General features: G+C 36.6%; 4 protein-coding genes across 10 annotated transcripts; 3 read left to right on the forward strand and 1 right to left on the reverse strand.

Annotated features, from left to right (window-relative positions):
• Positions 1 to 49: 49 nt before the first annotated feature.
• On the forward strand, positions 50 to 7,655 carry LOC103699158 (leucine-rich repeat protein 1-like). The gene is made up of 6 exons (XM_039132315.1): positions 50 to 413; positions 1,223 to 1,294; positions 3,272 to 3,415; positions 4,055 to 4,126; positions 4,218 to 4,289; positions 7,291 to 7,655. Exons 1-6 carry the CDS (start codon positions 190 to 192, stop codon positions 7,358 to 7,360), a joined length of 654 nt encoding a protein of 217 aa, XP_038988243.1. The 5' UTR covers positions 50 to 189; the 3' UTR covers positions 7,361 to 7,655.
• Positions 7,656 to 8,988: 1,333 nt separating this feature from the next.
• LOC103705021 (L-aminoadipate-semialdehyde dehydrogenase-phosphopantetheinyl transferase-like) lies at positions 8,989 to 12,544 on the reverse strand. 3 transcript variants are annotated; one of them, XM_039132313.1, is made up of 6 exons: positions 12,340 to 12,490; positions 11,212 to 11,344; positions 10,666 to 10,732; positions 10,491 to 10,548; positions 10,002 to 10,173; positions 8,989 to 9,606 (listed from the first exon to the last, which is right to left on the reverse strand). In XM_039132313.1, the coding sequence occupies exons 1-6, from the start codon at positions 12,453 to 12,455 to the stop codon at positions 9,445 to 9,447; spliced, it is 708 nt and encodes a 235-aa protein (XP_038988241.1). In that variant the 5' UTR covers positions 12,456 to 12,490; the 3' UTR covers positions 8,989 to 9,444. The 3 variants fall into 3 exon arrangements, with proteins under 3 accessions (XP_038988241.1, XP_008786817.2, XP_038988242.1); XM_008788595.4 differs by having other exon boundaries at positions 10,491 to 10,732; XM_039132314.1 differs by lacking the exon at positions 11,212 to 11,344 and having other exon boundaries at positions 10,491 to 10,732; positions 12,340 to 12,544.
• On the forward strand, positions 12,110 to 18,129 carry LOC103705022 (L-2-hydroxyglutarate dehydrogenase, mitochondrial). 4 transcript variants are annotated; one of them, XM_026803841.2, is made up of 6 exons: positions 12,110 to 12,556; positions 12,625 to 13,080; positions 14,168 to 14,449; positions 15,087 to 15,520; positions 16,291 to 16,450; positions 17,439 to 18,129. In XM_026803841.2, exons 2-6 carry the CDS (start codon positions 12,790 to 12,792, stop codon positions 17,553 to 17,555), a joined length of 1,284 nt encoding a protein of 427 aa, XP_026659642.2. In that variant the 5' UTR covers positions 12,110 to 12,556; positions 12,625 to 12,789; the 3' UTR covers positions 17,556 to 18,129. The 4 variants fall into 4 exon arrangements, with proteins under 4 accessions (XP_026659642.2, XP_038988239.1, XP_038988238.1 ...); XM_039132311.1 differs by having other exon boundaries at positions 12,684 to 13,080; XM_039132310.1 differs by having other exon boundaries at positions 12,110 to 13,080.
• Positions 18,130 to 23,175: 5,046 nt separating this feature from the next.
• Positions 23,176 to 26,593, forward strand: LOC103705020 (SNF1-related protein kinase regulatory subunit beta-1-like). Of its 2 annotated transcripts, XM_026803840.2 has the most exons (5): positions 23,176 to 23,317; positions 23,406 to 23,569; positions 25,432 to 25,613; positions 25,753 to 25,915; positions 26,018 to 26,593. In XM_026803840.2, exons 2-5 carry the CDS (start codon positions 23,408 to 23,410, stop codon positions 26,339 to 26,341), a joined length of 831 nt encoding a protein of 276 aa, XP_026659641.2. In that variant the 5' UTR covers positions 23,176 to 23,317; positions 23,406 to 23,407; the 3' UTR covers positions 26,342 to 26,593. The 2 variants fall into 2 exon arrangements, with proteins under 2 accessions (XP_026659641.2, XP_026659640.2); XM_026803839.2 differs by having other exon boundaries at positions 23,176 to 23,569.
• The last annotated feature ends 1,165 nt before the right edge of the window (positions 26,594 to 27,758 follow it).

The following is a 27,758-nucleotide window of genomic DNA, read 5'->3' on the forward strand; positions in this document are numbered from 1 at the left end:
TTAATAAAAGCTGGGGTACCAAAACTAGCAAACTCTCAGTTATTAATTAAAAACTTAAAAAAAACACAGCCATTACTTTTCACTGTTCACACTTTCCTCTTCAATTCATCTCTCACCAACACTCTCTCTCCCCCCTTTGAGATCTCGGAAACCCTAACCCTAATTTCTCCGAGACCCTTGCCGCGATCGATGGCCGTTGCCCCTGGGGTCGCGGCCCGAGCCCTAGCCCTAGCCGTGGCCATCGTCCTCCTCGCATCCCGGGCCGCTTCCAACTCCGAGGGCGACGCGCTGTTCGCCCTCCGCCGGAGCCTATCCGACCCCGACAACGTTCTCGAGAGCTGGGATCCCACGCTCGTCAACCCTTGTACCTGGTTCCACATCACCTGCAACCAGGACAACCGCGTCACCAGAGTGTACGCCTCTTCTTCTTGTTCTCCTCCTCCCTGTTCTTCTCATCCTTCCTCCAATTGGTTGTCTTTTTTCTCCACGATCCAATCCCCTTTGATTGGATTCAAGGAGTGATGTTCTATTGAGAAAAGGGGGGTTCTTGATGGAAGAATTTGCATTTGATAACATGATTAATGATTCTAGCTCCCTTCAACTCATGGATTATTGTTAAACCCCTTGTTCTGCATTGAATTAAGGGAAATATCATTTTTTGAACATATTGTATGCCCAAAGTTGCTACTTTTCAAATGAAAATTGCTTAGATGAAGAATTCGTATTTTCTTACATGATAAAAGATTCTACTTCCGTCAATTTCTTGATTTTTTATATTGAATTATGAAAAAATGATTTTGAGCTCATCACATGCTCAAAGTTGCAAACTTTGAAATGGTAATTGCTTAGATAAAAGTTCCTGAAATATTTTAAACATGAATGCCTGATGTGATTCGAATAAGACATGCTGTACTTATCTTGCTATGTATTTTGATTTCTTATGATGAGGTTTAAGCAACAGGTTACACATGATAGAGAGGTGCAGGTTTAAATGGATATCAAAAAGTTAACATGTTTGATGGTGGCCAAATTATTGACTCGAATGACTGGGATGCTGATGAAAAATCTTATTTTAATTTAGTTTATTTGATGGGGTATATGTTTACTTAATTATTTTTGAAGATGTGCTGCCTTTTCTCTTCATATAACGACATATTATGTGATATGCTGAGGAAGAGATTCCGAAACATTTTTTTTGGTATTCGATTCTGTTTTTGTGCAGGGACCTGGGAAATTCAAATCTGTCAGGCCATTTAGTATCTGAACTTGGAAAGCTTCAACATTTGCAGTATCTGTAAGTCTCCTCTGTTTATAAGCTGTATTTGGATTTACATGATGCTGTTTTTTAATTTCACTCTGGCATTTCCATTTATTTATTGAACAAACTAACCTGAGATTGACTACTGAGGCCAAAAAATTGCAAATTGAGACAGTAAATTAACAAGCAAAAGAAAGCATATCTTGAGAGATTGGTCCTCATAGGATTCTTTCTTATTCCTTACCTTAATTCTGAGTCTACCCTTTTGAAGAAAATAAGTTTCTTGATATTTTTTTAAAACTTCAAATTGTGTCCCGATGAAAGGAATGTTTGAAAAATAATCTAATTGCTTGAATCTTTGTTGTGAAGTCTAGAAATTATCTAATTGCTTGAATCTTGGTTGAATCAATTCATTTTTTACTCTATATCTTTTGGTAATATCGGAATAAAACTCAGTTGAATCCTCCTTGGAGCATAACCTAGAAATAGATCTTCATTATCTAAACAGATCCGGAACGTACTGTTGGGAAGTGATTCAATAATTAAACCTTCATGAATCAATTTTTGTTCTTTCATTTCAGGTAACCCCTTGAAGTATCAACTAATGAAGGAAGAGGTATATAACTCACTTTTCCTCTCTATTTCACAAATGAAAAGTTCGAGAAGAAATTAGGCTATCAGAAAAGGAGGATCACCATATATTATACAAAATTCTCCAGTTTTTTCTAGCCGAGCTTCTTGATTTGTTTTATACCTCGCGAAGTAGAAAGAATTGCAATTCACATTCCACTAAAAATCTTAGAAATTTATCAATAGTTGGAATAAATTCGTTAGAATCACAAGGAGGACACCAACAATTATTTCAAAGAAATGATGTGAGAATTACCTAGGTCAAACACTTGATAAAGACCTTCCAAGGTCTGAACTTGGAATCTTGTCCAAGTGGAAGAGGGGTGCAACTACTGGGCTATAGCCCAGTTCGCCTGATTGGATGAACATTTAAGGACGGAACAAATAACTATATTACTTTAAGCAGCAACCGACAGTTGCTGTTAGGATGTTGGAGGCATCCTCTGGATATCAAGTTTTGGTAAGAATATGATTAAATTTATATTCTTCAAAGCCTGCATATGCTGGAAGATGATACCACAGAAGAAAATATACCACAATTTTGGAGGATGCAATGTTGCTTGAATAGTGAAAGTTATTTTTGTATAAAATATTTTTCTGAATGTTGGCTTTTTATTAATTAGAAAATAAAGAAAATAATTATATGATGCTAGTATTTGTACATATATATACCTAGACACTGTTGAGACCTTGAGTCTTGTTTATGAGTATAGGAGAAATGAGCACTGGATGTTGGAGGTTGTCTACCACAACTTTGACTTTATCCTCTATCCCTATCCCAGAGCTAGTAGGTTCCCCCACATATGCATGCACATAGACTAGTCCATTTGGAATTTGTTACTCACAATCAATAAATTTGTACTCATTTAAGTAGAGCAACTATAGCATCTATCACGTTGGAAAGGAGGGGGGTGCTTATGTTATACAAAGACACATATTTCATAGACTTTCTTTAGTTCAGGTATGAATAGGTGAAGAAAAGCATGTATATAGAAGTCTTTGACATACTTTATTACATGAGAGCACAGGTCTTCAAACCTTTCACTGCATGATTTTTTTTTCTCAGTATAATTATATCATGAACCATGATGTCCTGTAATATATACAACGATTTCTAATATAAAGTCCTAATATGAGTAATTACTGAGAATGAATACTCATTTTCTTCCTTACTGAATCTGCATTTCAGCTGGCTGTTCTTTTTTGCTTTCTTATGTTCATCTGCAGTTTACTTCTGCAATAACTCATGACTATATTCCTCTGCTGTGCTTCTAAATATGCAAGAGTTTTGCACAGGCTTTGGCAGTTCCTTAGTTGTTTATGATATATCTGCAGCTTGAGTACTAATTTTGGATTTGTTAATTCTTTATATTACTCATACAGGGAGCTTTACAAAAACAACATTCGAGGGACAATCCCAGCAGAACTTGGTAATCTAAAGAGCCTGATTAGCTTGGATTTGTATAACAACAACATTTCAGGGACTATACCTCCAACATTAGGCAAACTGAAGTCTTTAGTATTCTTGTGAGTTCATATTATCTGTTTTTTTTCTCTCTAGATAATATTATGAATAGTGCTTAAGTGAATACAATCTGTGGTTGGTATTTTCCATATGGGCATCAATCACATCACATCAGTTGACTATCAAGGATTAGGGATCTGGTCCGTTCTAGGGGTACTGTACTGGCCTGGAAAGATTCCAGGTCCTGAGGGCATCCAGAACCCTCGGTCTCTTGCATCCTGACACTTGGGATGGCCTGACATCCCAGGATGCCAGTTTTTTTAATCTATTTTTATTCTTTTTATTTTTTGCTCTTCATTCTTGTTGTTAATAATTATTGTGGTCCATCCTAGTTTGTCCCGATATCATCATGGTACTGTATCGACCTGGCCCCAGACGGGGACAGACCCTAGTAGTGGGATTTAAACCCTTGATCCCAACTAGTGGGATGCTGGTATAGTGTCTCTGACAAAGTTAGTGTTTCATAAATAAAGGGTGGGAAATAGCAAAGCAATATTAACACCACCTTGTGTCTTCTGGATCCTTTTGGTCTGACTTTATTCCAGTACCTGCCAAAACAGTCTCATTTTTATTGCATTTATTTTTTAGCTTTCTTTTTTGGATTCCTGTGTTATTGCTGATTGTATTCTATGCTTATGTAGACGGCTCAATGATAATCAATTAAGTGGGCCGATCCCAAGGGAACTTGTTGGAATTTCCAGTCTCAAAGTTGTGTAAGTGGGGCAGTATTTTTACCTACTTTATATTACAATAGACAATATTTATTTCCTGTGAGCTATTGAATGCTATTATTTGTCCTTTCAGAGATGTCTCAAGCAACGATCTTTGCGGGACGATTCCCACCTCTGGGCCTTTTGAACACATCCCCTTGAACAAGTAATTTCTGATTTTCTTTATTTTGATCTATGAAATCTTCAGCATTCGCTGTTCTGATCTTTAGAGTGGAGACTTCGTAACATTAGTTATTTTCCATTGTCCATCCTTGGATCTTAATCTGCTTTATCTCAGTAGTGCAATAGAATCGATTATGACCACTGCCAGTAACTGGAGTTTTGCAGCTATATAGAATTACTGCTGCATACATAGGATATAACTGTCGAAGGTACATGAGATTATTACATTTAAGAGAATGTAGCATGCAAACAATCCCTACAATCAATTAAATCTGATAATACAATGAGATGTTTTATATCGACTAGAAGGAATTTGTTTGCATCTACAACTTCGGACAAGATTCAAGAGGTACGGAGTTGTCCTTTAATGCCCCCATCAATAAATTAGGTCATGCTTGCAAATTTGACAGACTTGTGCTGTATTATCAAACATCTTGCTATTTATTTCTTTTGCATTTTGCAGTTTTCTTGCACTGCTCAAGATATTTTCACTGTTAACAGTCTTTCATGGAAAATGGTATTGGGCGTCTTGGAAGGATTATGAGCTTTGTAGGAAGCTTTGTCATAGGAATAAAAAAAACTGGAGGGTAGTGGGGCCATAGCAAGTTTGATAATGTTTTTAGTGGTGGAGGTGCATTTCAGATATCATGTCTGTATTATGGTTGAGATGAAGGAGATAGTTACGTAATTCGAATTGCCATTCAATAATCTGGGACCTCCTTCCTTATGAACCAATTCTTCTAATTAAAGAAATATGTAAGAAGATGTATTTGATGGCATCTACAAGTTTTGTTTAGAGATGAATTTACTAAAGGACATCAGTGAATTGAACCTTGTGCCTGATGTCTTGGTCAGAGGAGTATACCAGAATATTGAGGTCAAGTAATGGGAAATTCTCCATGCCTTTGAAGTGAGGTAAAACTTATTATGTAATTGACTATGATCTGTTATTGTTTGTGTGATTATGGTTATCAATCAAATTTATGCTACCTACCTGTTATAACAACTTACGTGGCCTCTCATCTTATAGTATGCTTTTCTTAGTAGAAAACAAGTTTATAACGATCAATGTGTTACTGTAACATCATGAACCCCCCCCCCCCCCCCCCCCAAAAAAAAAAAAAAAAAAAAAAACCAAAAAACAAGCACCATCCAGGTTTGAGCTTTGGGACCTTATGTGCATGTGCGGGATGAAGAGGATAAAGTTAAGGATTGGGAAAGGCTTTTTTAGCAGAATTTTTGTTTTTTGTTTGGAGTGATTGTATATTATCATGGGAACTCTATGATTAAATGCCCTATTATAGCATTGGAAAGTATTTTTCTTTTGGTTTATATTTAGTTGGAATCTTATTATTGGCCTAAGACCTTTGAAAAATTTACGATTGTGTCAAATATTAATGGTGATAACTTGATCATATGCAAGAAAGATACTGAGAGAACTTGATAGAGTTGGGTGTCCAAATGGGTATTAGGTCAGTATGGATGAGGGAAAGACCAGTGAAAGCTTGGAAGAAATTTGTGATAGAGAGTATAAAGATGATAGCAGTGAGTAGTTACTTTAGTAATGGATTTCAATGAAAAATCATAACCCCATCCAAATTGATGGTATAGGGATTATTTTGATTTCTTTTGCTTATAAATTGCAAGAGATGGTTACATAGGCTCAAAGGATTGGAAAAGCTATATGAAATTTTGTAAGAGCACATTTTCAGAGGCCATATTGTACTGCGCAATTACATGATTTTCTTTGTAAGGGAAAAATTTGTGGATTTTGATGAAGTTGGGAAGGACTAGAAAAGCTTCAAGTGCTAGAAAAATAATATAAAGAACAGGGTATAGTGGCTTCATTTCACTGGGCAATTTCATGTTATCTATGGCAAAAACATTGTGGAATTTGATGAAGCTGGGAAGGACTAGAAAAGCTTCAAGTGCTTTAGAAAAATAATATAAAGAACAGGGTAAAGTGGCTTCATTTCACTGGGCAATTTCATGGTATCTATTATGGCAAAAATGTTGTGGAATTTGATGAAGCTGGGATTTTCAAGTTGATTCAAGAAAGTTGAGTTAGATCAATATTGAACAGAATGGCATCGTTTGTCATATCATCCATAGGGAAGTTATGCTATAGCCTAATATATTTTAATTAAAAATTCTTTCATATCTTTTGGTACTTGGTTTCCAAGATAGTCCAGTAAAGAGTGCTGATAATATAGTGGTTTCATGATCATGGAAAGAAAGAGTTTCTTAAAGAAATATTACCTCATTGGTGAAATTTTACACATGGATCCTCTAGAATTTCTATTTGATAACTTAAAGGGCATCATCCCACCCATACAGTTTCAGCTTTGTGGATCATGGTATTGTCTACAATTATATACTCTCTTCTTTTTTTCTGCTTGATAATCGGAATAATTCTTTTTCTCACTTCATTATCATATGCATCATGTTCATCATTAGGCATATCAACGGGTCTGCTAATTAACTTAAACTGCATGTTCCTGAAAGAATAACTTAATGAATAAGCTATTTTTTACCTCTTTGTTCTCACAAATTAGACATTAATTTATTCTGTTGCGCATCATCAAGCTGTAATATCAAAATCCTCTACATTTTCTCTTTGTTTTCTTCTCTGTTGAAATAACTCTTTATGGCCATTATTCATCTTCTCATTTGACTTTATAATTATATTTCCAATAAACGTGTTATGAGTGATTGTCTGCAACTCTTGAACAATAGGAAACATTGTTGAGGCTACTATTTATTATTTCTGAGCATTCACCTTGCAGCAAGTACCGGTTTCATTATCCATTATAGAATCTGAATACCACTATAAAGATTAAGATTGCATCAACCTGCCGACGATTACGTTCTTGTTGTCTATGAAAATTAGTAAATAGCTTTTAAGCACTCTAATCGGCATCTCCTTTCTGTCTTATCTATTTATTTACCTCTCATGAGTTTGCCCTTTGCCCTTTGCTCTGCAGCTTTGATAATAATCCCCGTTTGGAAGGTCCTGAGTTGCAAGGGCTTGCAACCTATGATACAAACTGCTAGACAGTGTACCGGGGGTTGTCATAACGCTCTGCCGAATGGCTAGGGAATATTTATGTATTGGTTTTGGAGTTCAGTCTAGGCCATTATGTAAATCTTACTTTGTAGTTGTCAGCGTCATATTTGTAATGCAGAAAAGACTGCTGCTTGATGTTGTGCGTGGATGGCTGGGTGAATGTTTTCCTTATACTGCTGCTACCTGGGATTACAATAAAATGTAGACCAATCTGATTCTAGAAACTTTTTGAGCATACATTGCTGTATGTCTTATGGATGCAGTTGCAGTAGTCCGAGTGTTCAATGACTTGCTTCCAAGCTCTTGCTTCCTATGGGGTTGTATTTTCCTAACATGTGAAATGTTTTTCAAGGAGCTGCTTTATGCAAAACTAGAAGGAGAAAATGTTATGGAATTCCATCAAAAGTTTGGTAATCTGGAATGGATTTTTGGATAGCCCAACACCTGTTCCTCGAGCCGTACCTGCTGATGTTTAAGGCCGCGGCTTCGAACAATCTTTGCTGGTGTAGGTACGGCTGTCTTTGCTTGACTAAACCTTGTGTTTCCAATACTGTGATTGACCTTGGATCAATATCTTTACTGCAAAGCTATTGTAGATTTTGGAAATGCTTTTGTTTTTTGTTTTTTTTTTTAATAGTCCTCTTTGGTTTACAACAACAGGTATCTTCTCAGTGATCCTCTTGGTTTCCTCGGCGAGTGCAACAATCGAACAGTATAAGGAGTTCAGGCCCTCCAGGTGTTCAGGATAAAACTGTTTGATTTGCAGTAATTACTGAGACTCAGGCTTGGTGGTAAAGTATGATCCAAAATCTAAGTCTATTGGTTACAGAATATAGCATTTCACCATGAATCCGATACTAATAAATGTTTTCTTGTCTGTGCAATCCCATATTGTAGCTGAACATTTGTATGGTCTGCTCGAGATCGTCAGTAATCGCTTTTCTCTCTATTCCCTTTGTCATGAGAGGATTGATGAGGATCTATCTCATAGAGCTCTTTGCTTATAAATATTATGAACCCTCTTGTCACAAGTCCTCATAATAACAGGATCCTAGTCTACCTTGCCCATACTATTAGACGCGATATACTAACTTGATTTGATCGAAAATCTTAGCAGTTCAGAATTTATTAAAACAAAGCTTAAGAAGTTTCTTAACTAACAATGATTTAGGCTGCAAAAAGAAAACAATAACTGTTCAGGAAATATTAACTATCTATCCACGGGCATGGAACTTTCACTTGATTCTCAACCACCATAGTTAGGAACATGATAGGAGCAAAATCTAAAACAAAAATTCTCCTTTAATGATCTTGACAAAACCACTTATTTTATTATAGGATTAAGAAGAATTTCTTCATGAAACTCATTTTATAGCTATTTACAAAATCAAACTCATTTTCATAAATCGATGAATCTATACTCAAAACAGGGGGCATGTGTGGTAGCAGTATTTGATGAGTGAGAATTCTTATTTAACGCTGCACAACCAAGATTCTCTGGATTCCGCAAGCATACAAGAAGCATTTAAATTTACTCAATAACCTTGTATTTAGGAATCAAGGCGTCTGAATGTGTTGCAGACAACTATTATCTAATTATACTTAGAAGTACCTGGGAGATCTGACTAAAGGATGATATAAATAGTTCTGAAGACAAGAAATGTTCTTAGACAGTTAAAAGACTCAAAATAATAATAATAATAATAATAATAATAATAAATCACACCACTTGCTGTAGAACAACTTAGCCATGTTCAAGAATATAAAACAAATTCCCATGGTATGTCTCTATCCTGGAAGCCCCTCCTACCACATACATACATGAGATGCGACCAATTGTCCCCAACTTTTGTCATGCAGATTAGTGAGAACTAAAACAGCCTTTTTTGTGAGATTCCGTCATTTCTTTCTCCCTTCTGCAGTCTGTTAGAAGTTCTGTAATATATTTAATATTGAACTCTGCAAACACTTCCAACCCGCACCTCCCCCTCCACAAAAAAGAAAAGAAAAAGGAAGCATTAAATCAAGGTATCATATGCATTTGCATATGCCCAATGCCAGTAAAGTTCTCTCAATTTAATAATGGAAGTAGTTGTTCCACTGCACGTAGAGTGAAACCTGGTTCTGGAAGACAGAGTCTCTTCCAATACTCTTCATCCTCAATATCTACATGAGTTAATGCCCTCTGATAACTCTCAACAGCCTTCCTTGGATGTCCTTTGGCAACAGATGCCTGCAATTTCCATCAGAAGCCTGTTAGCTGCTAAGCCATGGTCATTATTTGAGCAAAAAAGGATTCAGAAAACTACTGCAGTTGTAAGAAAATATGCAATTTTTTTAAAGAATAAAAGACGACCACCAGACTGGCTTAGTGTCAGATTGTGAAATATCTACTATGGAGAACATAGTCCTTCTCATAGCTAGCAAGTATTTAACCTTGCTGAAGGAAACTGGGCAAATTTATTAGTTCTGAAAAACTAATGTGTTTATTCATGGTACATGTATAAGAGCTCGTACTTTTGATAATTAAACAACTGTTAATGCATCTAAACTGGCCTTGAAGGAGTTAGATTTTAAAGAAGAGAATAAAGGGCAAAAGAAAGAACTAAGCACATAAAATGCACGAACCCAATGCCTTTTGTCGAGCTCAAACAGACAAAATCTCCATTCTCTTGATTCCACCCCATCAATGCGGATGGATATATGGGTCCAATTTGTGTGATGAAATTCCAATCTGTGCAACCCAAAGCCCAACCCGGCTCCTATCGCTTTGACATATGCCTCCTTCAGACACCAATACCTACAAAACAAGCCACAGCAGTTTCAATGATCTACAGCAGGTACGTGGCAATGTGATGATACTGCTTCACAGGTTCATATAATTAGTAGCAAGTATATTTGTATGCATACAAACTTGATCTGAAGCTTGAGATAGTATAATTAATCTAGTAAAATATTGGACTTCCAGTGCTTCTTAGAAAATAAGGAGCGATTTATAATCGCACTAGTTGCAAATATCATTATGCTATTAAGTCAATTGTCTAGAATATGAAGCAACTGATAAAATCAAAAACTTCATAATGCAACATGGTAGAAACCATGCTAATAATCTTGTACCTGCAAAACTCAGCTAAGATTTCATCTGAAGTGCCAGCATTGACAATTTTCTTCCATTCTAAGACCGTAAAATATGATGAGAAGTTCTGGATGAACTCCAGAGTTGTTCCTTGCTGAGGGACGACGAGAGAAAAAATATCTAAACCGACAAGGCAAACGGATTCAGATGCTATACCAACATAGTTTCCATGATGTGATGCATTGAAGTTGAAATTTGGAAGCAGAAAGTCCCGTTCAAGATTCTGCATTAAATTGATAGAAACAAATTACCAAATATAAGACCTATGAATGATACAGGTTTACTGCAAAAAGATATATGAGATACTCTATGAGTTTCATGAATGAGATCTTTGCGCAAGGGGAAGTCAAAACAAAAAGTTTATGCTATAGGATTATCTAGATATATTTCAAAGAGGCTCCTAAAAGTAATGCAAGGTTGTCAAATTTAGGGTTTTTGATAAACCCTTAAACTTCTATAAAAGAAAGCATAGAACTGGTAATAGATTCTTCTAACCACATTTTCTGCACCTTTTTCTTCCTATTTTGAACTACATGTTGTTGTTTTGGTAAGTAAGACGATTATACTGAACTAATATTTCATTTTTATGCAACAATTCAATTAAAAACCAAGTACCTTGATCATATTACATTGATTCATTAGACAGCAGATCTTAACCAATATGATGTGATAAGACTGACTTTGATAGAATCACCGCCATACCAGATATGGTTTTCCCTCAATTGTACGGTCCAAGATTATCTTGCCAAATGGAATACCCAAAACTTCATGCACAATTGTGTACTGAAGCAACCGACTAACAAGTGCTCGTTTCCTGTCCTCGAACTTTATAAACCTATTTAAATGTGAGTTTGATGTTAGAAAATGAATACATGACCAGTTTTGTCACATAGCCAGTTCTAAGTGTTAAACATTGAGAGGTAAGAAACAACTTGATTATCTCAAACTAATCAATTAGTGCAAAGAAAAAAAGGCCGAACTCTCTTTACTCAACCAATCTTCCTTTATAAATTATAATCAAGACTAACAAGCCTTTCTTGGTTTCAGTTGCCGTGGTTTTAGGAGCTAAGTTCTTATATGGCTTTATAAATGGGGAAGAAAATAACAATGTAGAGACCAAAAAAGATTCAATTCAATACCATACTAAAACCGAGAGCACTATATATGTTCTTTGGCTGCCATGCAATTTTTCAGGCAAATATTATCATCATGCACAGGAAAACAAGGTAGCAAAGCTCAGCTTCCCCCTGTTTAAGGCAAACAGTGTATCCAATTTCTTTTTCGAAAAAAAACATTTCCCTGAACCTCGTGCTCTTTCCAACTCCTATGCACACTGACCATATCTTCTCACAATAGTTAATCTAACCAGGCACCATATGCTTGCTTATCGCTCCTTGTAAGCCCTGTAGCTCCTCCCTCTTATCTATCTCTGAAACATCACAATGTCACATTTACCTTTGGATAAATGGTCAGAGCAAAAGTTTCAAGTACAAGGAATTTACCAGGTGAGAGAGGGCTTTAGAAGAGATCAAGGGCCGACTCTTAAGATCAAAACATCCTGCCACACTATAGAATGAAAGAAGTAGAATTGATGACAAATTCCAGATACTTAGGGACCTCAAACCGCATAATACCGTTTCATTTTTTCTTCAAGAAAGTTAAAACACCATACTTTTTAGAAGTCACTAAGAATATCTCAGAAGTTATCCTATCCAGTACTGCATCAAACATTTATCATTTCTGTTCATTTAGATGTCACTAATAATATATTACAAGCTATCATTTCAATTTGAAGAAAAACAACATAATAGATGAGAAAGAAGTGCTCACCGGGTGACGGCCGCCTGCTCGTGCGGCGGAAGCCGAGAAACGAGGGAGGAGAACTGATCCTGAGAAGGATTCCACTGAGAGATGTCGATCAACCATCTCCGCACTCCATCCTCCATTCGCCCACCGCACCCAAAAATAAAAAAGAGAGAAAGAAAACGCTCGAAGACAAACCCTAGAAGAGAGAGAGCTCTCAAATTCCCCCCAATTGCCGGCCAAGGTGAGAGCTTTATTTATTTATTTTATTTTCGGTGAATCACGGTATGCTGCACCTCCAAACAATCCCAGATAAGTCGTTTCTCGTTTCCTGTGGACCGTTATTTTGCATTGGACAACTGGAAGCCCAGCTAATTCCAAGCATCCGCGGAGCGTGATAATACCGCCGGCGATTTTTTAGAGGCTAGGGTTTCTGATTTGTCGAAACCCTAATCGGGAGATTGCAAATTTGTCCCGATGCTGGGGAGAGCGCTTCGGAGATATGGGAGGAAGGTCGCCGGCGCCGGTGTTCTCGGAGGCACGAGATTGATGGGTTTTGCCGGAGGATTGGAGGGGATTCCGAGGGAGACAGCGGACGTTGTGGTTATCGGGGCCGGGGTGGTGGGGATCGCGGTGGCGAGAGAATTTGCGTTGAAGGGGAGAGATGTTTTGGTGGTGGAGGCCGCCTCTACGTTTGGGACTGGTACTAGTTCTCGGAATAGTGAGGTGATTCATGCCGGGATCTACTACCCTCCCAAAAGCCTGAAAGTAAGAAGGTTTCCCTGTTTCTTGGTTCAAAATCTCTCTTTTATTTAGTTAGAATTTTTGCAGAAGGTGGCTGAGGACTCTTCTAGTTTAGTAATTCATGTCTTTTTCAGATGCATTGTCTAAATAAGTATGCTAACGTGATAAAGTTTCGATCTTTATTGTTGTATTCAAAAATTCCCATTTAGAATACTTTAATTGCTTGGTCTGGAGTAAATTGTCTCTTCAAGTTTGCAACTTGATATTCTAATCTTTATTATGTGTTGGAAGAAGCACAACTAGAGAACCCGTTTGAGACTTAATCCTGAAGTTGTTCTCTCTTAGAAGTCAGAACACATGATACCATGCTATAAAATCTTCACAATACCCTGTTTAAGCTGAAATAGAAATTTAGTTAAAGTTTTCAAGCCAAACTAAGCCAAAATATTTACTTTGGGCACCTTTTTGCTTCTATTATACAGGAAACAGCCCCATTGTAATAGCCTTCATATGTGATCTTCCGTCATTGCCTTTCTGGCCCTATTCATGATTGGTTTCTACCATCAGATGTGGAACATGTTTGCCCACCGCATTAAAGACTAGGCATTACTTTTAAAGACATGTAAAATATGTGATTTCTTTAGCAACAAATAGATTTCAATGATATGTTTGGAACATCATTCTTGGTAGTGTTCTTGAGAGCTTCTTCTCCTTGGACAAAATATGACCTGTTGCCTCGGGATTCTCAAAATATTGACCCAACAGAGGATGGCTGCCTCTCACAAGTTTATCATGCAGTGCATCTCGTTTTCTTATCCACCTTTCATCACTATTATGCTTGTGCTTCACAACCTGGTCTTGAATGCAAAGATCTTTGGGTAATCATGAGAGGTTGAGTGGTCACAGTCCTCATAATCTCTAGAATTTCCCTGCTGTGTCTTTTTATATCATTAACTAGACTCTTGTTTGTGTTTGCTACCTTGTAAAAAGTTTGGATACATCAAGGATGTTGCAAACTTATAGTTTTTGGTTGTTCATATCTATTAGGAAAGAGGAAACAAGAGCCATGCTACTTGGGAGTAATCTTATGCATTTTGAAATGTCTCTACAGGCAAGTCTTTGCGTAAAAGGAAAGGAATTGCTTTACAAGTATTGCTTTGATCGGAGAATCCCCCATAAACAGACTGGCAAACTTATAGTTGCCACTAGTGTTGCAGAAGTTCGAAAGTTGGAAGATTTGTTGAGACGGGGGACAGAGAATAGGGTTGAAGATCTGCGCATGATGGAGGGATCTCAAGCTATGCAAATGGAACCGGAACTTCAGTGTGTCAAAGCATTGCTGTCTCCTAGTTCCGGGATAGTTGATTCTCACTCATTCATGCTTTCTTTGGTGGTACTTTCTACATCTTATTAGACTGAAGTTCTTGTTATGTATGTACAGCAACATTCTTCATTTTGTCCTATTCATCCTAGAATTTTTAGATTGATTCATCCTAACAATATATGGCTAATTTAATGCTCCATAAAAATATGTGTTGCAAAATGTACTCTTTGAAAGAGGTATCACTATGTCATTTATCAAGTACAATGAGGTATATAATTTTTTTGGTACAAGTACTGCCCTCCTAGGAAAAATGTCCCCATCAACAGCTACTCTCACTTAAAAAAGGTTACTTCAAAATCAAACTTTCCTTGCTGATTCTGGAACGACATTTATCTGCATATTAAATAAGTAAAACTATGTCATTCAATCAGTTAAGATAGTGATTGAGTGACAAGTAACTTTTCTAATGATTTGTGTTTTTAAAATAAACTTGAATAGTTGCCGAATTAGGTTTTCATGGTTACCTACTTACCTCATGGTTATGGATTGTTTATCTTGTCATAAAGTCTGAGCACAAGTGGATCATAGAGTTCACCTCATAGTTGTCATATATGGACTTATTTTGTTAGAAATGCTACATTCATTTGCAAAGAATATAACAGAGCTTTGAAGAAATATCCTGATTAGCACAACTACATGAATACAGGGGGAAGCTGAAATTTCTAGAACTACTTTCTCTTATAATACTACAGTTATCGGTGGTCATTTTGAAGATAATTGCCTCCATCTCCACATTTCTGAGAGCAAGGACCTTGTAAATCATACCAAGGATGTTCCTTTGTTGCCTCAGCTTGTAGTGATTCCCAAGCTTGTAATTAATTCGGCAGGATTGAGTGCCCTTCCTCTTGCAAAGAGATTTCATGGCCTTAAGCAGGGAGTTGTTCCTCCTGCTTATTATGCTCGTGGATGCTACTTCACTCTCTCTAAACCTAAGTCTCCTTTCAGCCACTTAATTTATCCAATGCCAGAGGATGGTGGTCTTGGAGTGCATGTTACACTGGATTTGAATGGCTTTGTCAAGTTTGGGCCAGACGTTGAATGGATTGATAATATAGATGATTTATCAAGCTTCTTGAATAGGTAATTTTACAAAACTTAGTTATACGAGCATTGTATAGTTATACTAGCATTGTATTATTGTTTGTGGGCTTTTATACCATAACTCATATGTGAGCTCCAAAACACTCCAGGAATGCGTAAATATTGAAATAGTTGGCATGGATAATAACTGGCTGCATCTTATTGCAGCCATGAGGCTTATGTACATTTCTAGTTTTCCAAAGCAACTACCTGTGGATCCTTAATAAAAAACTTTATCTAGCACAAAGGGTTATTATCCAACAGTTGATGAAGATAAATGGTTCAATATCTCGATATTTGCAATGAATTTTTCTGGCTTCTGGTTTCATGAGTTTTTAATGTTACTTTCTAGTGGGAGGCACCTATATGGCAATATCCTTATCCAAAATGTGAGTTGAAAGAGAAGCACAACTCACCCCACCCAAAAAAAAAAATAAAATGGAACCAAATATGTTGCACAAACAAAATTATCATTGATTTTCCTCTAAATGCCATAGGAGAGCAACCAATCCCTGTTTTACATTTTTTTAGGAGGCGTAATTTTCTATTATAAAACTGAAGTTTGTTCGTTTTAATGAAAATTTTCCTGACCATCCACACTTCCGGTTAATCTGGCAAGCAGATGAAGTGTAATAACATGTTAAAAAATTGCATAGCTACTGTTCAGAGCGACCTTTTAATATGGACTTCTCTCCAGCATATAAAGTTACTTGTAATGATTAGCAACTCTCTTTGAAGTTCTGAAAATTTACATGTTAAACATGCTTCAGGTTTGATTACTCAGTCAACTCTGATCGTTCAGGTAGATTCTATCCAGAAATCAGGAAGTATTTTCCTAATTTAAAAGATGGATCTCTGGAACCTGGATATTCTGGGATTCGACCAAAGCTTTCAGGTCCAAGACAACCTCCTTGGGATTTTGTTATTCAGGTATCTTTCTTTTTGCACTTATAAAAGCATCTCAGAATCTAGTTTTTCTAGTTCTTTTATTGCTGAATTTCTTGATTTAGGAAGGATCTGGTTCATTTTTTTTGTATAACTTTAGATGGCAGGTATTTCTCAATACTAACCAGAAAAGTCTTTGCTTAACATTCTGAGTTGGTTAGACAGTTCTTTCCTTCTCTAGCTAATTCAGTGTCGCAATTTTAAAAGGAGACCTGTAGCTTTATTTCCAGCAGTGCCTTTACAAAATGTACATCACAAAATTTTTAGTTGCATGACACACCCATTTTTTAATTGTTTTTTTTAATTAAGGCTGCATTTATTGAGGTTAATTGCTAATTATTTTCAACAGAGTTAAGAATAGAGTGGAAATAGTATACAAGATAATGACACTAATTATTTTTGAGCAATAAAAGAGAAAATGACTTTCTATATCAAATGGCCAGTTTTCTTTTAATTGGATAAAACCCTGTACCTTTGTAAGAGAAAATAAAGAATTGCTAGGTGATATCTTAGATAAATAGGTGGTCAACCAAACATTAGTGATTAGCACCAGCCTTTAGCCTCATGATTTAAGTGAAGATATGATGGCCGGCTGAATCTTTACCTTGCACTCGTGATGAATAATCTGCAAGTTATATTTGTGATAATGAAACATGTGCCTTAATCTGAATTTTGGAGAACATGCAAGCAAGTACAATACACTCAATCAGAATTTTATCAGTAAATTTTAAAAATTTTTGGAACTCATTCAAGTAACATACTCCAAAAATTTAAACAATGGTATTTCAGGATTCAACAATAACTCTTTTAATTACCATAGCTTATACTAAATGAATTTTGATAATCACCATCTAGAATTTCGGCTGAAGTCTGGCAAGCCTCTTGTACGTGTCCTTGTTTGAGTTCTTTTTTCTTCTGTATGTTTAACCCTTTCTTTTCTATCTGTGAAACTCAACTCATGTTGCATTGCCTGCAGGGGGAGGACATTCATGGTGTTCCTGGACTCATTAATTTGTTCGGAATAGAGTCACCTGGCCTAACATCCAGCTTAGCAATTGCAGAATACATTGCAGCAAGGTGTTCAAGATGACATTTACCTCTTGGAGTTCTATCATGGTCAGGTCTTGCTGCTAAATTCCATTTAGCCCTATGAGAATCATAACTAATGGTTCAAACTATATGGAGTATTTCCATTTGGTGCCTGTCTCTTTTCCAAGATACGCTTAAGCTTTTTTCAAGATATATTTGTTCTATAACCATATCTATTTATAGAGGGTTCAAAGGGGAGTTGATGAGGGCACTGAGGAACCTTTGTACTATAAAGGGCATGGAAGAGGCAGCGCCACTTTTGTTTATAAGTTTATGTACAAATCTAAACGAACCATGATCAAACTATTTTCAGTTCGTTAGGATGGAGAATTAGCTCCAATCATGGCCGTAAGGCTAATTTTGATGGTTGGCATGGAAAGATTGGTAATGTATGGTACACTGTCTTTCACTAGGGTGGCAAATTAGTGGCATGGGAAGATTGGTGTAGGTTTAAGGCAGGCTTCAAATATTCAGATTACCATTTCACATGTCCAAAGGGCATCCTAAAGCATGTGTTTATGTCAAATCATCTTCATCAAATTCTACAGCGAAAATGTTTTGCTTCCATTTCAGAGGAGCAATCTATAAATCATTACTGCAGTTCAAACATATTTATTACAATAACTTAATTCCATGCCATCTCAGCTACATTCACCAATTGCAGGAAATTTATTACAACAATCCTTCAGCATTATTATAAGAGAGACTAAGAATCATCTCAAAACATGTTTGTTAGCTTTTGTGAATGACACTCATAATAGCAGCTTTGAGCAATAACTCAATTCATGCATTCTTCTAACACTACATTAGATAGTCTGTAAGAATCCCTCCCCGATCATCCGGGCCAATCTCAGTACATTAAGTAAAAACTTCTTCTGACATTCCGACTACGAGTTTTTATTGAGCCAGGAAATGACTCTGGACAGGTCCCTTCTAACCCACAAAATTGGTAGCTCTCATTGTTGTAGACATGTCTGAAACCCATGGAGTTTTGTCAGAGTGGTGGCCAAAGAACATTCACAAAGATGGAAGTGAGCGTTGGGTCCATCATTATCAAATGCACAGTGAGATTCCAGCTAAATCACAATGGATTAAGGAGTAGAACAGTTCTCCCAAGTCCAAACAAATCCATTCTGCAATCAGATCCTTTTTCTATCTACTTGGTCTCCATGTCATTAAGTTCCACAAAATTGGGAAATCAAAGTTTATAGGACTGGTGTGGGTGATGGATTACATGGTCCACCAAGTGATTTGAAACACCACCACAAACCAAGTTTTCAGCTGGCCCTAGTTCCATTCAAGCCTGGGCATTGTATACTGCTAAACCCAACTATGATGCCTTCAGAAAATTGGAAGCTTCTTTCCATCATTTAAAGGGTGCTTTGCAGCCCAAACCAAGTCATGATAATTCAAGACCTGTTGTTGCTCTTCAGTGCATGCCAACGCACCGCAACTGGTTCGTTGCCTGCTAAGACATTGCATATCTACAAGATCCTTCTTTCATAGTTCTTTTTTGTGTAATACAAACTTTAATTCTAGTTTTAGAAACAGTAATTGAGAATGTCACCATCAAAATTTAATCTCAAGGCTTTCTTTCAAATGAAAAGGAGTGTCAGCCGGTATATAATGAGCCGTATGTTTAGCTTCAACATGCTGCCTCTGTAATCTGATCTTTCTTTTGACCATGCACTTTCACCGGGCCCAACTCCAAAGATACTCGTTATTCAATATCATCATACCGTATTTAGTAGGTTGACCTGCTTTCGCCTTTACCCTCTTTCTTAGCTTTCGCCCAAAACTAAATATGCTATGGCCAATAGATCCAATCAGGAAGAAAAAAGAATTTGCTCAACCTTATAAGCTTAAATATCTAAAAAAAAATTAAAAAAATGATTGAAAGATTACGAATATAGGGTTTACGTCTTTTTTTTTCATTGATAATCATAAAATCAAGATACTTAGCCTTTATTTATAACGGCGAGATCCATTCTTGCATAATTCGGGTAGGGTTTCATGTCTAGTTTTAATAGGATTTACTTTCATAAAATAAACCTGCATGGTAGAAATATACTTGAAAAAACTAAAATTCTATGTAAGGTAGATCTCGACTTTTACATCAATTTTGTCTTCTGTCTCTTCGCTTGATTTTACTCGAATTAGGAGATACGTCCGATCAAAATCTTTCTCAAAAAAAGAAACTTTCAGTTTGACCGTTTCATTTCAGAACCCAAACGATGGAATTTGGATGTGTTGTCACTTAAGAGGCATTACACCACATTGTAAATCTCGAAAGAATACCTCATTTCAAGAAGAAAAAAATACCCAAAAATTATCTTAATCTGATGTTGTATAATCAAGCTATGGCCTTTGGAAATTTGACTTACGAGTCACCTTCCTGATATAGCAGTTCTTGCTTCTGTATCCTATCTAACTCTATCCATAGTAATCAAAATGGTCCGTACCATAGTAATCCTTCTGAATCACCGATCAGCAAACTCAACCGCGCATCTCATTAAATAATGATTGCAGCATTAGACTTGGGTATTCTCTTTGCATGAATTTGGTGCAAACCCCATATAATAATGCCTTATCAAATGGTAGGCTTTGGAGACCACAAAATGATCCCCATCATATAATTAATATCCATGGTCATATATGAATAGAGGAAGCCGGATGACCACCGGTGACGGTGGGCGGCGGAAGGAACCGCCGTGGGTTTGTCCCCTTTTCTTAACAAAAGAATATAATGATCATTTGGGATCAAATTGACTCGAAGAGGCGCACGGGCTTATCCGATTCCATTTGAAAGCAATGGCATCGCACGCCTCAATCCGTGGGCCAGGCATCCACATCTGCCGCCTTATCAATTTGGTCATGTATCTTTTTTTTGAGTGATAATGAAGGAAGTGAGATACTTGCCAGGAAATATTTACAAGGTTGTGGTTGCGTGAGCATGAGGTATATAATGGAGGATATTTCTAACTCTATCAATTTGATATCGACTTGGAAGAAGGAAAGGCTGGACTCAACCTTATCAAATTGATATCAACTTGTAAAAAGCTAGAGATCATCCGCTATTAATCACTGCCCTATTCACCAGGGGATACTAACACCATCAACCCTTACGTAGGGTATCGATTTTAATTAGATGAACTGAGCGATCATTAGCAAGTGATCGATCGATGGCGATGCTCTATCAACTTATCCAATAGCCTCTTTATTATATTATATTATATTATGTTATATTGTATATGCGTGCTTGTTTAAAGCTATGGGCTAATAGCTATACTACATGGCGAGCATGTTGGAGGTGCCTTTTAATTCTTGGGCTAAAAATTGGTGATAACCAATTAAAATTATATATTATCTAATCTTTGTCACGAGAATAGTAAAATCTACAGGCGTTATAGGCATGAGATAAAATTATAAGGTCATGAAAAATATAAAATATCGCACAAAAATATTTAGTCATTGAACAATGATAGCCTAATAGAATTTTTAACTACTTCAATATTAATCCAAAAATATCTAACTCTTTTAGAGAAAGTATTTAAATATAAAATAATAAATTTAAGATGGCAAATGAAACCTCAGGCTTGGCCTACAATCATTCCAATCTACTTACTGTCTAAAAACAATCCAAAAAGACATATTTAATTAGTTTAGAAACTTATTCTGCTAGTTTTAGTATTTTGTAAGCTGTGGTCTTTCTATTTCTCTTAAGAGCTTTTAATTATAGCTCTTTTTTGCTAATTCGCGTTAATCTGAGGCTTGTAGCTTTGATGAGATTTATGACATGAAATAATAAAAAGAAAATAATAACGTGGATAGGATAAGGATGGCCCCACTTATCCTCCTGTCCCTGTCGCCCTCCTCGTGGGATTTTGAGAAGGACCCAAGCCACCAAATTTGGAATGCCAACGGTACCCTTCTAAATATAGTTGCCCTCCTTGGTCTTATCCGGAAATTAATCTACTTGTACGAATGCTTGTTATGGAATAGCACACGGTATCTTATCCTATTGGCTATGAAGCATAACTTTTTTAGCCCATAGACATTTGGCAACAAGCCAAGGAGGTCAGTTTCACTCTCTTTGTATGGTAGCTTTGAACTCTGTGAAGGACATTGTCCTAAATCTCTTGGCAGATCACTTTATATTAGTGCCCTATTGTCACATCAAAAAGCTTGCTTGGTACTCTAATCTTCTGGTTAATTATTATATGAATTATATTATGAACATGATTAATTATAGAAAGGGTTAATGAATGCTTCAAGGCCATAGATGATTGCTCCATGGCTAACTAGTGATGTATATTAATCTCATTTGTCAAAAATTATTTTTATTATCAATGGTATTTATACGATTGCTATTGTAAAATTTTTGGTACACTTTCCATCCCAATCAATAGTGAGCCCTATTATTATATTTAATCTTTTTGTGTCGCCATATGAATTTTTAAGATTTATCTTAGTAAAGTATAAATAACAGAATAAAGTTATCAGTATTAGGAAGCAAAGGATTATTTGCAAGTCTAATCTCTTGATAATAATTGAACCTTTGGTCGCACGAAGAAGACTGGACAATACAAAACATCCCTTGTGAAAGTGGGATAATTTGCCACACACTAGTGATTGATACAGAAAAGAAAATATATAGAAGTAGTATTGCATCTATAATTCTATATGCCACCTATAGTTACATGTTGTTGCTATTTTTATTTTTTGTTTTGTTAACCTACACCTCTTTGGCCCCATTTTGAATTCTATATGGTAGGTCAGGAAACCTACTAATTTTAAATCAATAATATCAAGGTAAGAATCATGTCTTGAAACAATGACTTAGAAACTAGACAGAGTGAAAGCAAAACCATCATGCACCAGAAAAACAAAATAAAACCATTAAAATTTTGGTAGACTTTGGTGGTCTCTCAGGCTTCAAAGTCTATGAAGTATCAATCTCACAATTTATATAATCATGTTTGAAAAAAATAAGTGCATGCATTTTGTCCATATTAATCAAATATTAACTAACCATAAATCTATATAATTGCAATCAGTCTTGTACAAAGAGAGAAGCAGATAGAGAATCAGATATTCTCATGTTCAAATACAAATCGAAAAAATCTAGTTCTAACCATTCGCTATTTGTGTGTTGCAAAATGGTGTATGATCGACCAAGATAATATGGTAGAACATTTTGTTCTGTTCAGCATAGCCGATCCACATGACATAATTAGTTGATGATTAAAGTAGATAGTCTGCTCATCCCCTCCTCCAAAATTACAAAAGTTAATATTTTTTAATTATGCATTAAAAATTTAAAATAAATGTAGAAATTCAGGTGTCTTTGCAAGTAATACCTCCAAATCCTCATGCCCACTTTTGTCCTTCCAAATCTTACCACAAAAAGCCGTTGCCCGAGGATTCATAGGGGTAGTTTGGTCACATAATAGCGTTACCACGCAGCCCTGGTCCGCCTGGCATGTCCCCGCAAGCCTCTAAGCGTGCGAACCTCTCATATCCGTGGGGCCCACCACATCCAATATGTTTTGGTCAAAGACGTGTCTCTCTCGCCACGTCATCACCTTCCGTTTCTTCTCCTCTTTAGAAAAGCCATTACCTCCTCTCCTCCCTTCTCCTCTCCCTCTCTGGCGCCGTTCAGTGGCAGTCGCCGTAAATTCCACATCTCCGGCGGCATTTTCACAAGCCCCTCCTTCTCTTCCCCTTGCTTTCTTCCAGGCTCTCGCCGGAGTGGCTTTTCGGGTAAATAAGTACGATCACCGGTGGCATTCTCTTAGTCATTTCTTTTTTTTTTAAATTTGTTCTTTTTGGTGGTCCTATTGGGGAACGGAGATGGGTAACGCGAGCGGCAAGGAGGGAGAGAACGGGCCCGGCGAGCCGTCGGCGAGATCGGACGGTGGGGATCCGGCGAACTACCACCTGGTGGGCGACATGGGGAGCACGCCGCCGGTGAGCCCCCGCCAGTCCCGGTCGCCGATCATGTTCGCTCCCCAGGTCTTTGATTTGTCTCTCCATCTAGCTTGCCTTTTTTTGATGATTTTTGTTGGATCTTTTTAATTGTTTTTGGTTTATTGTTATCAAAATGCTGCGTTTTTTTTCCTTTTTTGTTCATAATCTGATGTGAGTTGCTTGATTGTATTTGTTTGTATGTTTGTGATTTACTCGTTTCCCTTTCCTTTTATGTTTGATTTGATATCGTTTTTGGTGTAACAAGAGTTAGTTTGGTAAGATTTTGTTTAAATTGTTGGTTATACATGCAACAACCAAGGACCTCACCCAAAAGTGCTAGTCGGAAGGTATTATTTGAATTTCTTGATCCTGTATAATTATCTAAGATCTACTTAGCGAATAACCAATGTAGGACTAAACACACGCATGCACGGGTTATCACATACTTCCCCACACACTTTTCCGATGCAGTATCTTCTAGTCCTTGTCAGGCTAAGGGTTCAAATCTATTCAAATTTAATCACAAATATCAAGATCGGCTCGTGGTCAGCCCCAATGGATTTATGCTGCAGTATCTTCTAGTCCACATAGGTTATGGGCTGGGTCCGCTCTAATACCATTTGAAACAATCCAAAACCTCACCCAAAATAGCCAGCCAGAAGGTATTAGAAGATAACCATTTAATAAAAAAAAAGCAGCGAGGATGTCATACATAATCCTTTAATATGAATACCGGATGGAAAGAATTAGAAGATAACCATGATCCATTAACAAAATTAAGATTTAAAGGTAAAAGAGATTGCACGCAAGAAGCTAGAACAAGATAGCCACTGGACAAACTACTTCAGTTCATGGCATGTTAATGTGATCTGGCACCATATAATGAATCCCTTAACGATTGTTAGCTTAAGGAGGAGATTAATTTGATAAATTGGTTTTGTTATTGACATAAATCAGCAATGCATTAGGTATTGATAATTAACTTTGCATTTGTGAGAGCTTATATGTGGTTATGTCTTTTCTATCTCAAGATTTTTATTAGATTTAGACTTAATTCATTCAAAGCATGTATGTTTTCAGATCTAATGATTTTGCTTACTTTTGAGGCAGCATTTAGTGAATTCAGATCTAATGTTCTCGTATATAAGCAAGACAGATCATTTGGGCCATTAAAAACAAAGAAAACGAGGAGATCATTTGGGGACTTAAAAACAAAGAAAATGACTGTCTGGAAAGAGTTATGTCCTGAATAATGATAATGAAATTGGTAACCTATTGGTCAAATATTGACTTATTGAAACTGACTGTTGGGATTTCTTTCTTTCTTTTTGAATAAATGTTTTATCTTGCTATGAGGATTAATTTCTCTTTACGATGCTAAAATTAAACTCCAAACATAAAATTGGGAGACTTTATTGTATACAGAGTTACATATATTTCTTGTTATGATAAGCAGATATGTATCTTCAGTGCATTGTAAATTCTCAATTGGCCATGATTGCAATACACTTTTGAAGAAGAAAAACAAGAGTAAAAGAAGTCTATGAAAAAAAACTTTTATCATTATTTTTTTTCTATTCACTTCGCCTGAAATTTTTTAAGAAAAGACACCAGCTTTTGTTAGTCCAATAACTATTATCCATGGCTCACCCTATTTGCCTAGTGTCATGCTAGTTAGGTTTCATGACCCGTAGATTATGATGGATACTTATTATGTGATAGAAGAAAATAAAAAACAAATCTCTATCAGATGGGAAAAAGAATTCATGGAATAGATGGCAGTCAATGTGGGCCTACCATATTTGGAGCTGCCTTTTCAATTGTCAGCTCCAACTACTTGGAGCTTATTTAACTAGTGATAGCCATTCTTCTGAAACAAATTAATAGGCAGTACTCTTATGTTTCAGATTCCAATAGCTCCACTGCAGAGAGGTGCTGAGGTCCCTCCTGCTTTAAATTATACGAGGATGAACTCTTCGCATGGGCATTTCGATGCTCCCCTTGAGAAGGGAATTCCCACGCTGATTACATGGAACAACGGAGGAGACGATGTTGCTGTGGAAGGGTCATGGGATAACTGGAGTTCAAGGTAAATGCTGTTAGATAAGTAACATTCTGTGCTCGTCATGGTAACTTTCCATTCAGTTTTCCGGAGTAATCTGGGTTGTGATAATCAGAAATAATAGAAATTTTAAAGACCAAATGTATTTTACGTGTGAGTTTTTCAGGAAGGTACTACAGAGGTCGGGCAAGGATCACACCATCCTGTTGGTCCTTCCATCTGGGATCTACCAGTACAAGTTCATTGTTGATGGTGAATGTAGGCATATGCCTGATCTTCCTTGCTTCTCTGATGACATGGGACAAACTGTTAATCTTCTTGACGTCAATGTCAGTATCAGTCTTATTCTTTTCCATATGCTCTTATGATCAAGGATGAACATTTTGCTAAACTTATCATCATCTTATCAACATTTTTCCCCCTCATTCCAGGATTATGTTCCAGAAAATCTGGAAAGTGTTTCTGAATCCGAGGCACCGCTATCACCAGACTCCAGCTATGGCCGGCCATTTCTTGTGGATGAGGACTTTGCAAAAGAGCCACCAGCTCTTCCACCCCAGGCGCATGTTACAGTCCTTGGCCCCCAGAACAATGAGGATTCTTCAAAAAAGCCCGAGCATGCTCTCCTGAACCACCTCTTCATCGAGAAAGGATGGGCCTTGCAGTCGCTGGTTGCCCTTGGCCTGACCCACAGGTTTCAGTCGAAGTATGTGACTTGCGTCCTCTACAAACCTATGGGAAGGCAGCAGCAGTAGAAACATCTACTGCAGAAGTTTGAGAAGGGGACAGAAACAGCTGCCACCCTCCCCTCTGTATATACATAAGGGTGCTGCAGTTGCTGTAGGTTTTAAGGTGCTTGTGCACTGGTGCTGTGAATTCTCTCCTTTTATAATTACTTTGTCTCAGGATTATGTTATACTCTTTGAGCTTTTTTATCACCTGGCATCGACCACACAGAATTCTCAGTTACTATGAACTTTCTGACATGACAAGTTCATGTTGGATCCGCACAAAACTGCTTGTTTAATTGTGCAGGTAAATCACTCCAAACTCTTGCTAGTCACCATTTTTGATATGGAATTGGGCCTTGTTGCACCTCTGCGGGTCTGTAATGATTAGTGGCAGACTGAGCTAGAGGAATGCTAATAGTCCTCGTTAACTGCTAATTGCTATTGCATTCCAAAAGCTTAGATGGGGTGAATGGACATAGCTTTTGGAATGCTTAACATTTAATTTGAGCCAATCCAATCTTCCTCTTTATCTAGCCTTAAGGTTGAAAGCGAGTCGGATTATATTTGATCGTATTCGTTTATGTATTCGATTCGGATCTGATTCGGATACTAGTTTTTTGGTCCGATTGAATCAAAATCTCGCGAATACGGATATGGATGCACTTTATTTTTTTGGATTTGGATCCGGATATCCGTATAACAAGTGTGAAAAAAAAGTTAAATTAAATTAGAAAACCAATTAAGTGATTAACAAAATTTAAACTAAAAAGAATCCAAATATCAGATAGATGTCACTTGAGACAGTAATCCGAATACAGAATATCCGATTTGAATAAAATCCTTTGAATCAACCCACGCCTGAAATGCTTAAATATATCGTTCGTTCGTTTCGTCCCTCTTTTCTCTTCGTCGCCTTCAAGCAATTAGAATTTTGAAGATTCCATCTACTTTCTAATTTCCGCTCGGTGATTACAACCGGCAACAACCATGAAACATTTTCGAGACGCCATATATTTCGTCTACTTCGATGACGAACAACCTTAAACGATGCCTCCTTTATAAAATTATTAATTTTTATTATTTATAAATACTTGTTAAAATTATAATTTTTTAATTAAATTTTGTCTTTATGATTATATCTTTATTGCTAGTTTTATTATTAAATTTTGTTCAAATTTGATTAATATCCAAAAAAAATACCAATATTCGAATAAAAAATATAAATATATTTAATATCTGATCTACATCTATATCTATTTATAACAAATATGAATAACAAATATGAATATGCTTGATATGCAATTCATATCTAGAGCAAAATATGGATATTAGTTTTGATATTCATTTAATATCCATATCTGTTGAAAAATATAGATACAAATACGGATATATCAATACCCAATTGTATCTAATCCTTTTTCAGCCCTGTCTAACCCACGAT

The sequence above is a fragment of the Phoenix dactylifera genome, chromosome 12 (genome assembly GCF_009389715.1).
Source record: "Phoenix dactylifera cultivar Barhee BC4 chromosome 12, palm_55x_up_171113_PBpolish2nd_filt_p, whole genome shotgun sequence".
NCBI classification, from domain to species: domain Eukaryota; kingdom Viridiplantae; phylum Streptophyta; class Magnoliopsida; order Arecales; family Arecaceae; genus Phoenix; species Phoenix dactylifera.

Excerpts from the sequence above, each read along its gene's own strand:
- LOC103699158 (XM_039132315.1), top strand. The coding sequence starts at position 190 with ATGGCCGTTGCCCCTGGGGTCGCGGCCCGAGCCCTAGCCCTAGCCGTG. Across the intron at positions 4,127-4,217 it reads ATTTCCAGTCTCAAAGTTGT|AGATGTCTCAAGCAACGATC; the intron begins GTAAGTGGGGCA and ends TTGTCCTTTCAG. Across the intron at positions 4,290-7,290 it reads GAACACATCCCCTTGAACAA|CTTTGATAATAATCCCCGTT; the intron begins GTAATTTCTGAT and ends TTTGCTCTGCAG.
- LOC103705021 (XM_008788595.4), bottom strand. The coding sequence starts at position 12,455 with ATGGAGGATGGAGTGCGGAGATGGTTGATCGACATCTCTCAGTGGAAT. Across the intron at positions 10,733-11,211 it reads TTGAGGGAAAACCATATCTG|AATCTTGAACGGGACTTTCT; the intron begins GTATGGCGGTGA and ends AATTTAATGCAG. Across the intron at positions 10,174-10,490 it reads ATCTTAGCTGAGTTTTGCAG|GTATTGGTGTCTGAAGGAGG; the intron begins GTACAAGATTAT and ends CTTGTTTTGTAG.
- LOC103705022 (XM_039132310.1), top strand. The coding sequence starts at position 12,790 with ATGCTGGGGAGAGCGCTTCGGAGATATGGGAGGAAGGTCGCCGGCGCC. Across the intron at positions 13,081-14,167 it reads ACCCTCCCAAAAGCCTGAAA|GCAAGTCTTTGCGTAAAAGG; the intron begins GTAAGAAGGTTT and ends ATGTCTCTACAG. Across the intron at positions 14,450-15,086 it reads CATTCATGCTTTCTTTGGTG|GGGGAAGCTGAAATTTCTAG; the intron begins GTACTTTCTACA and ends ACATGAATACAG.
- LOC103705020 (XM_026803839.2), top strand. The coding sequence starts at position 23,408 with ATGGGTAACGCGAGCGGCAAGGAGGGAGAGAACGGGCCCGGCGAGCCG. Across the intron at positions 23,570-25,431 it reads CGATCATGTTCGCTCCCCAG|ATTCCAATAGCTCCACTGCA; the intron begins GTCTTTGATTTG and ends CTTATGTTTCAG. Across the intron at positions 25,916-26,017 it reads TTAATCTTCTTGACGTCAAT|GATTATGTTCCAGAAAATCT; the intron begins GTCAGTATCAGT and ends CCCTCATTCCAG.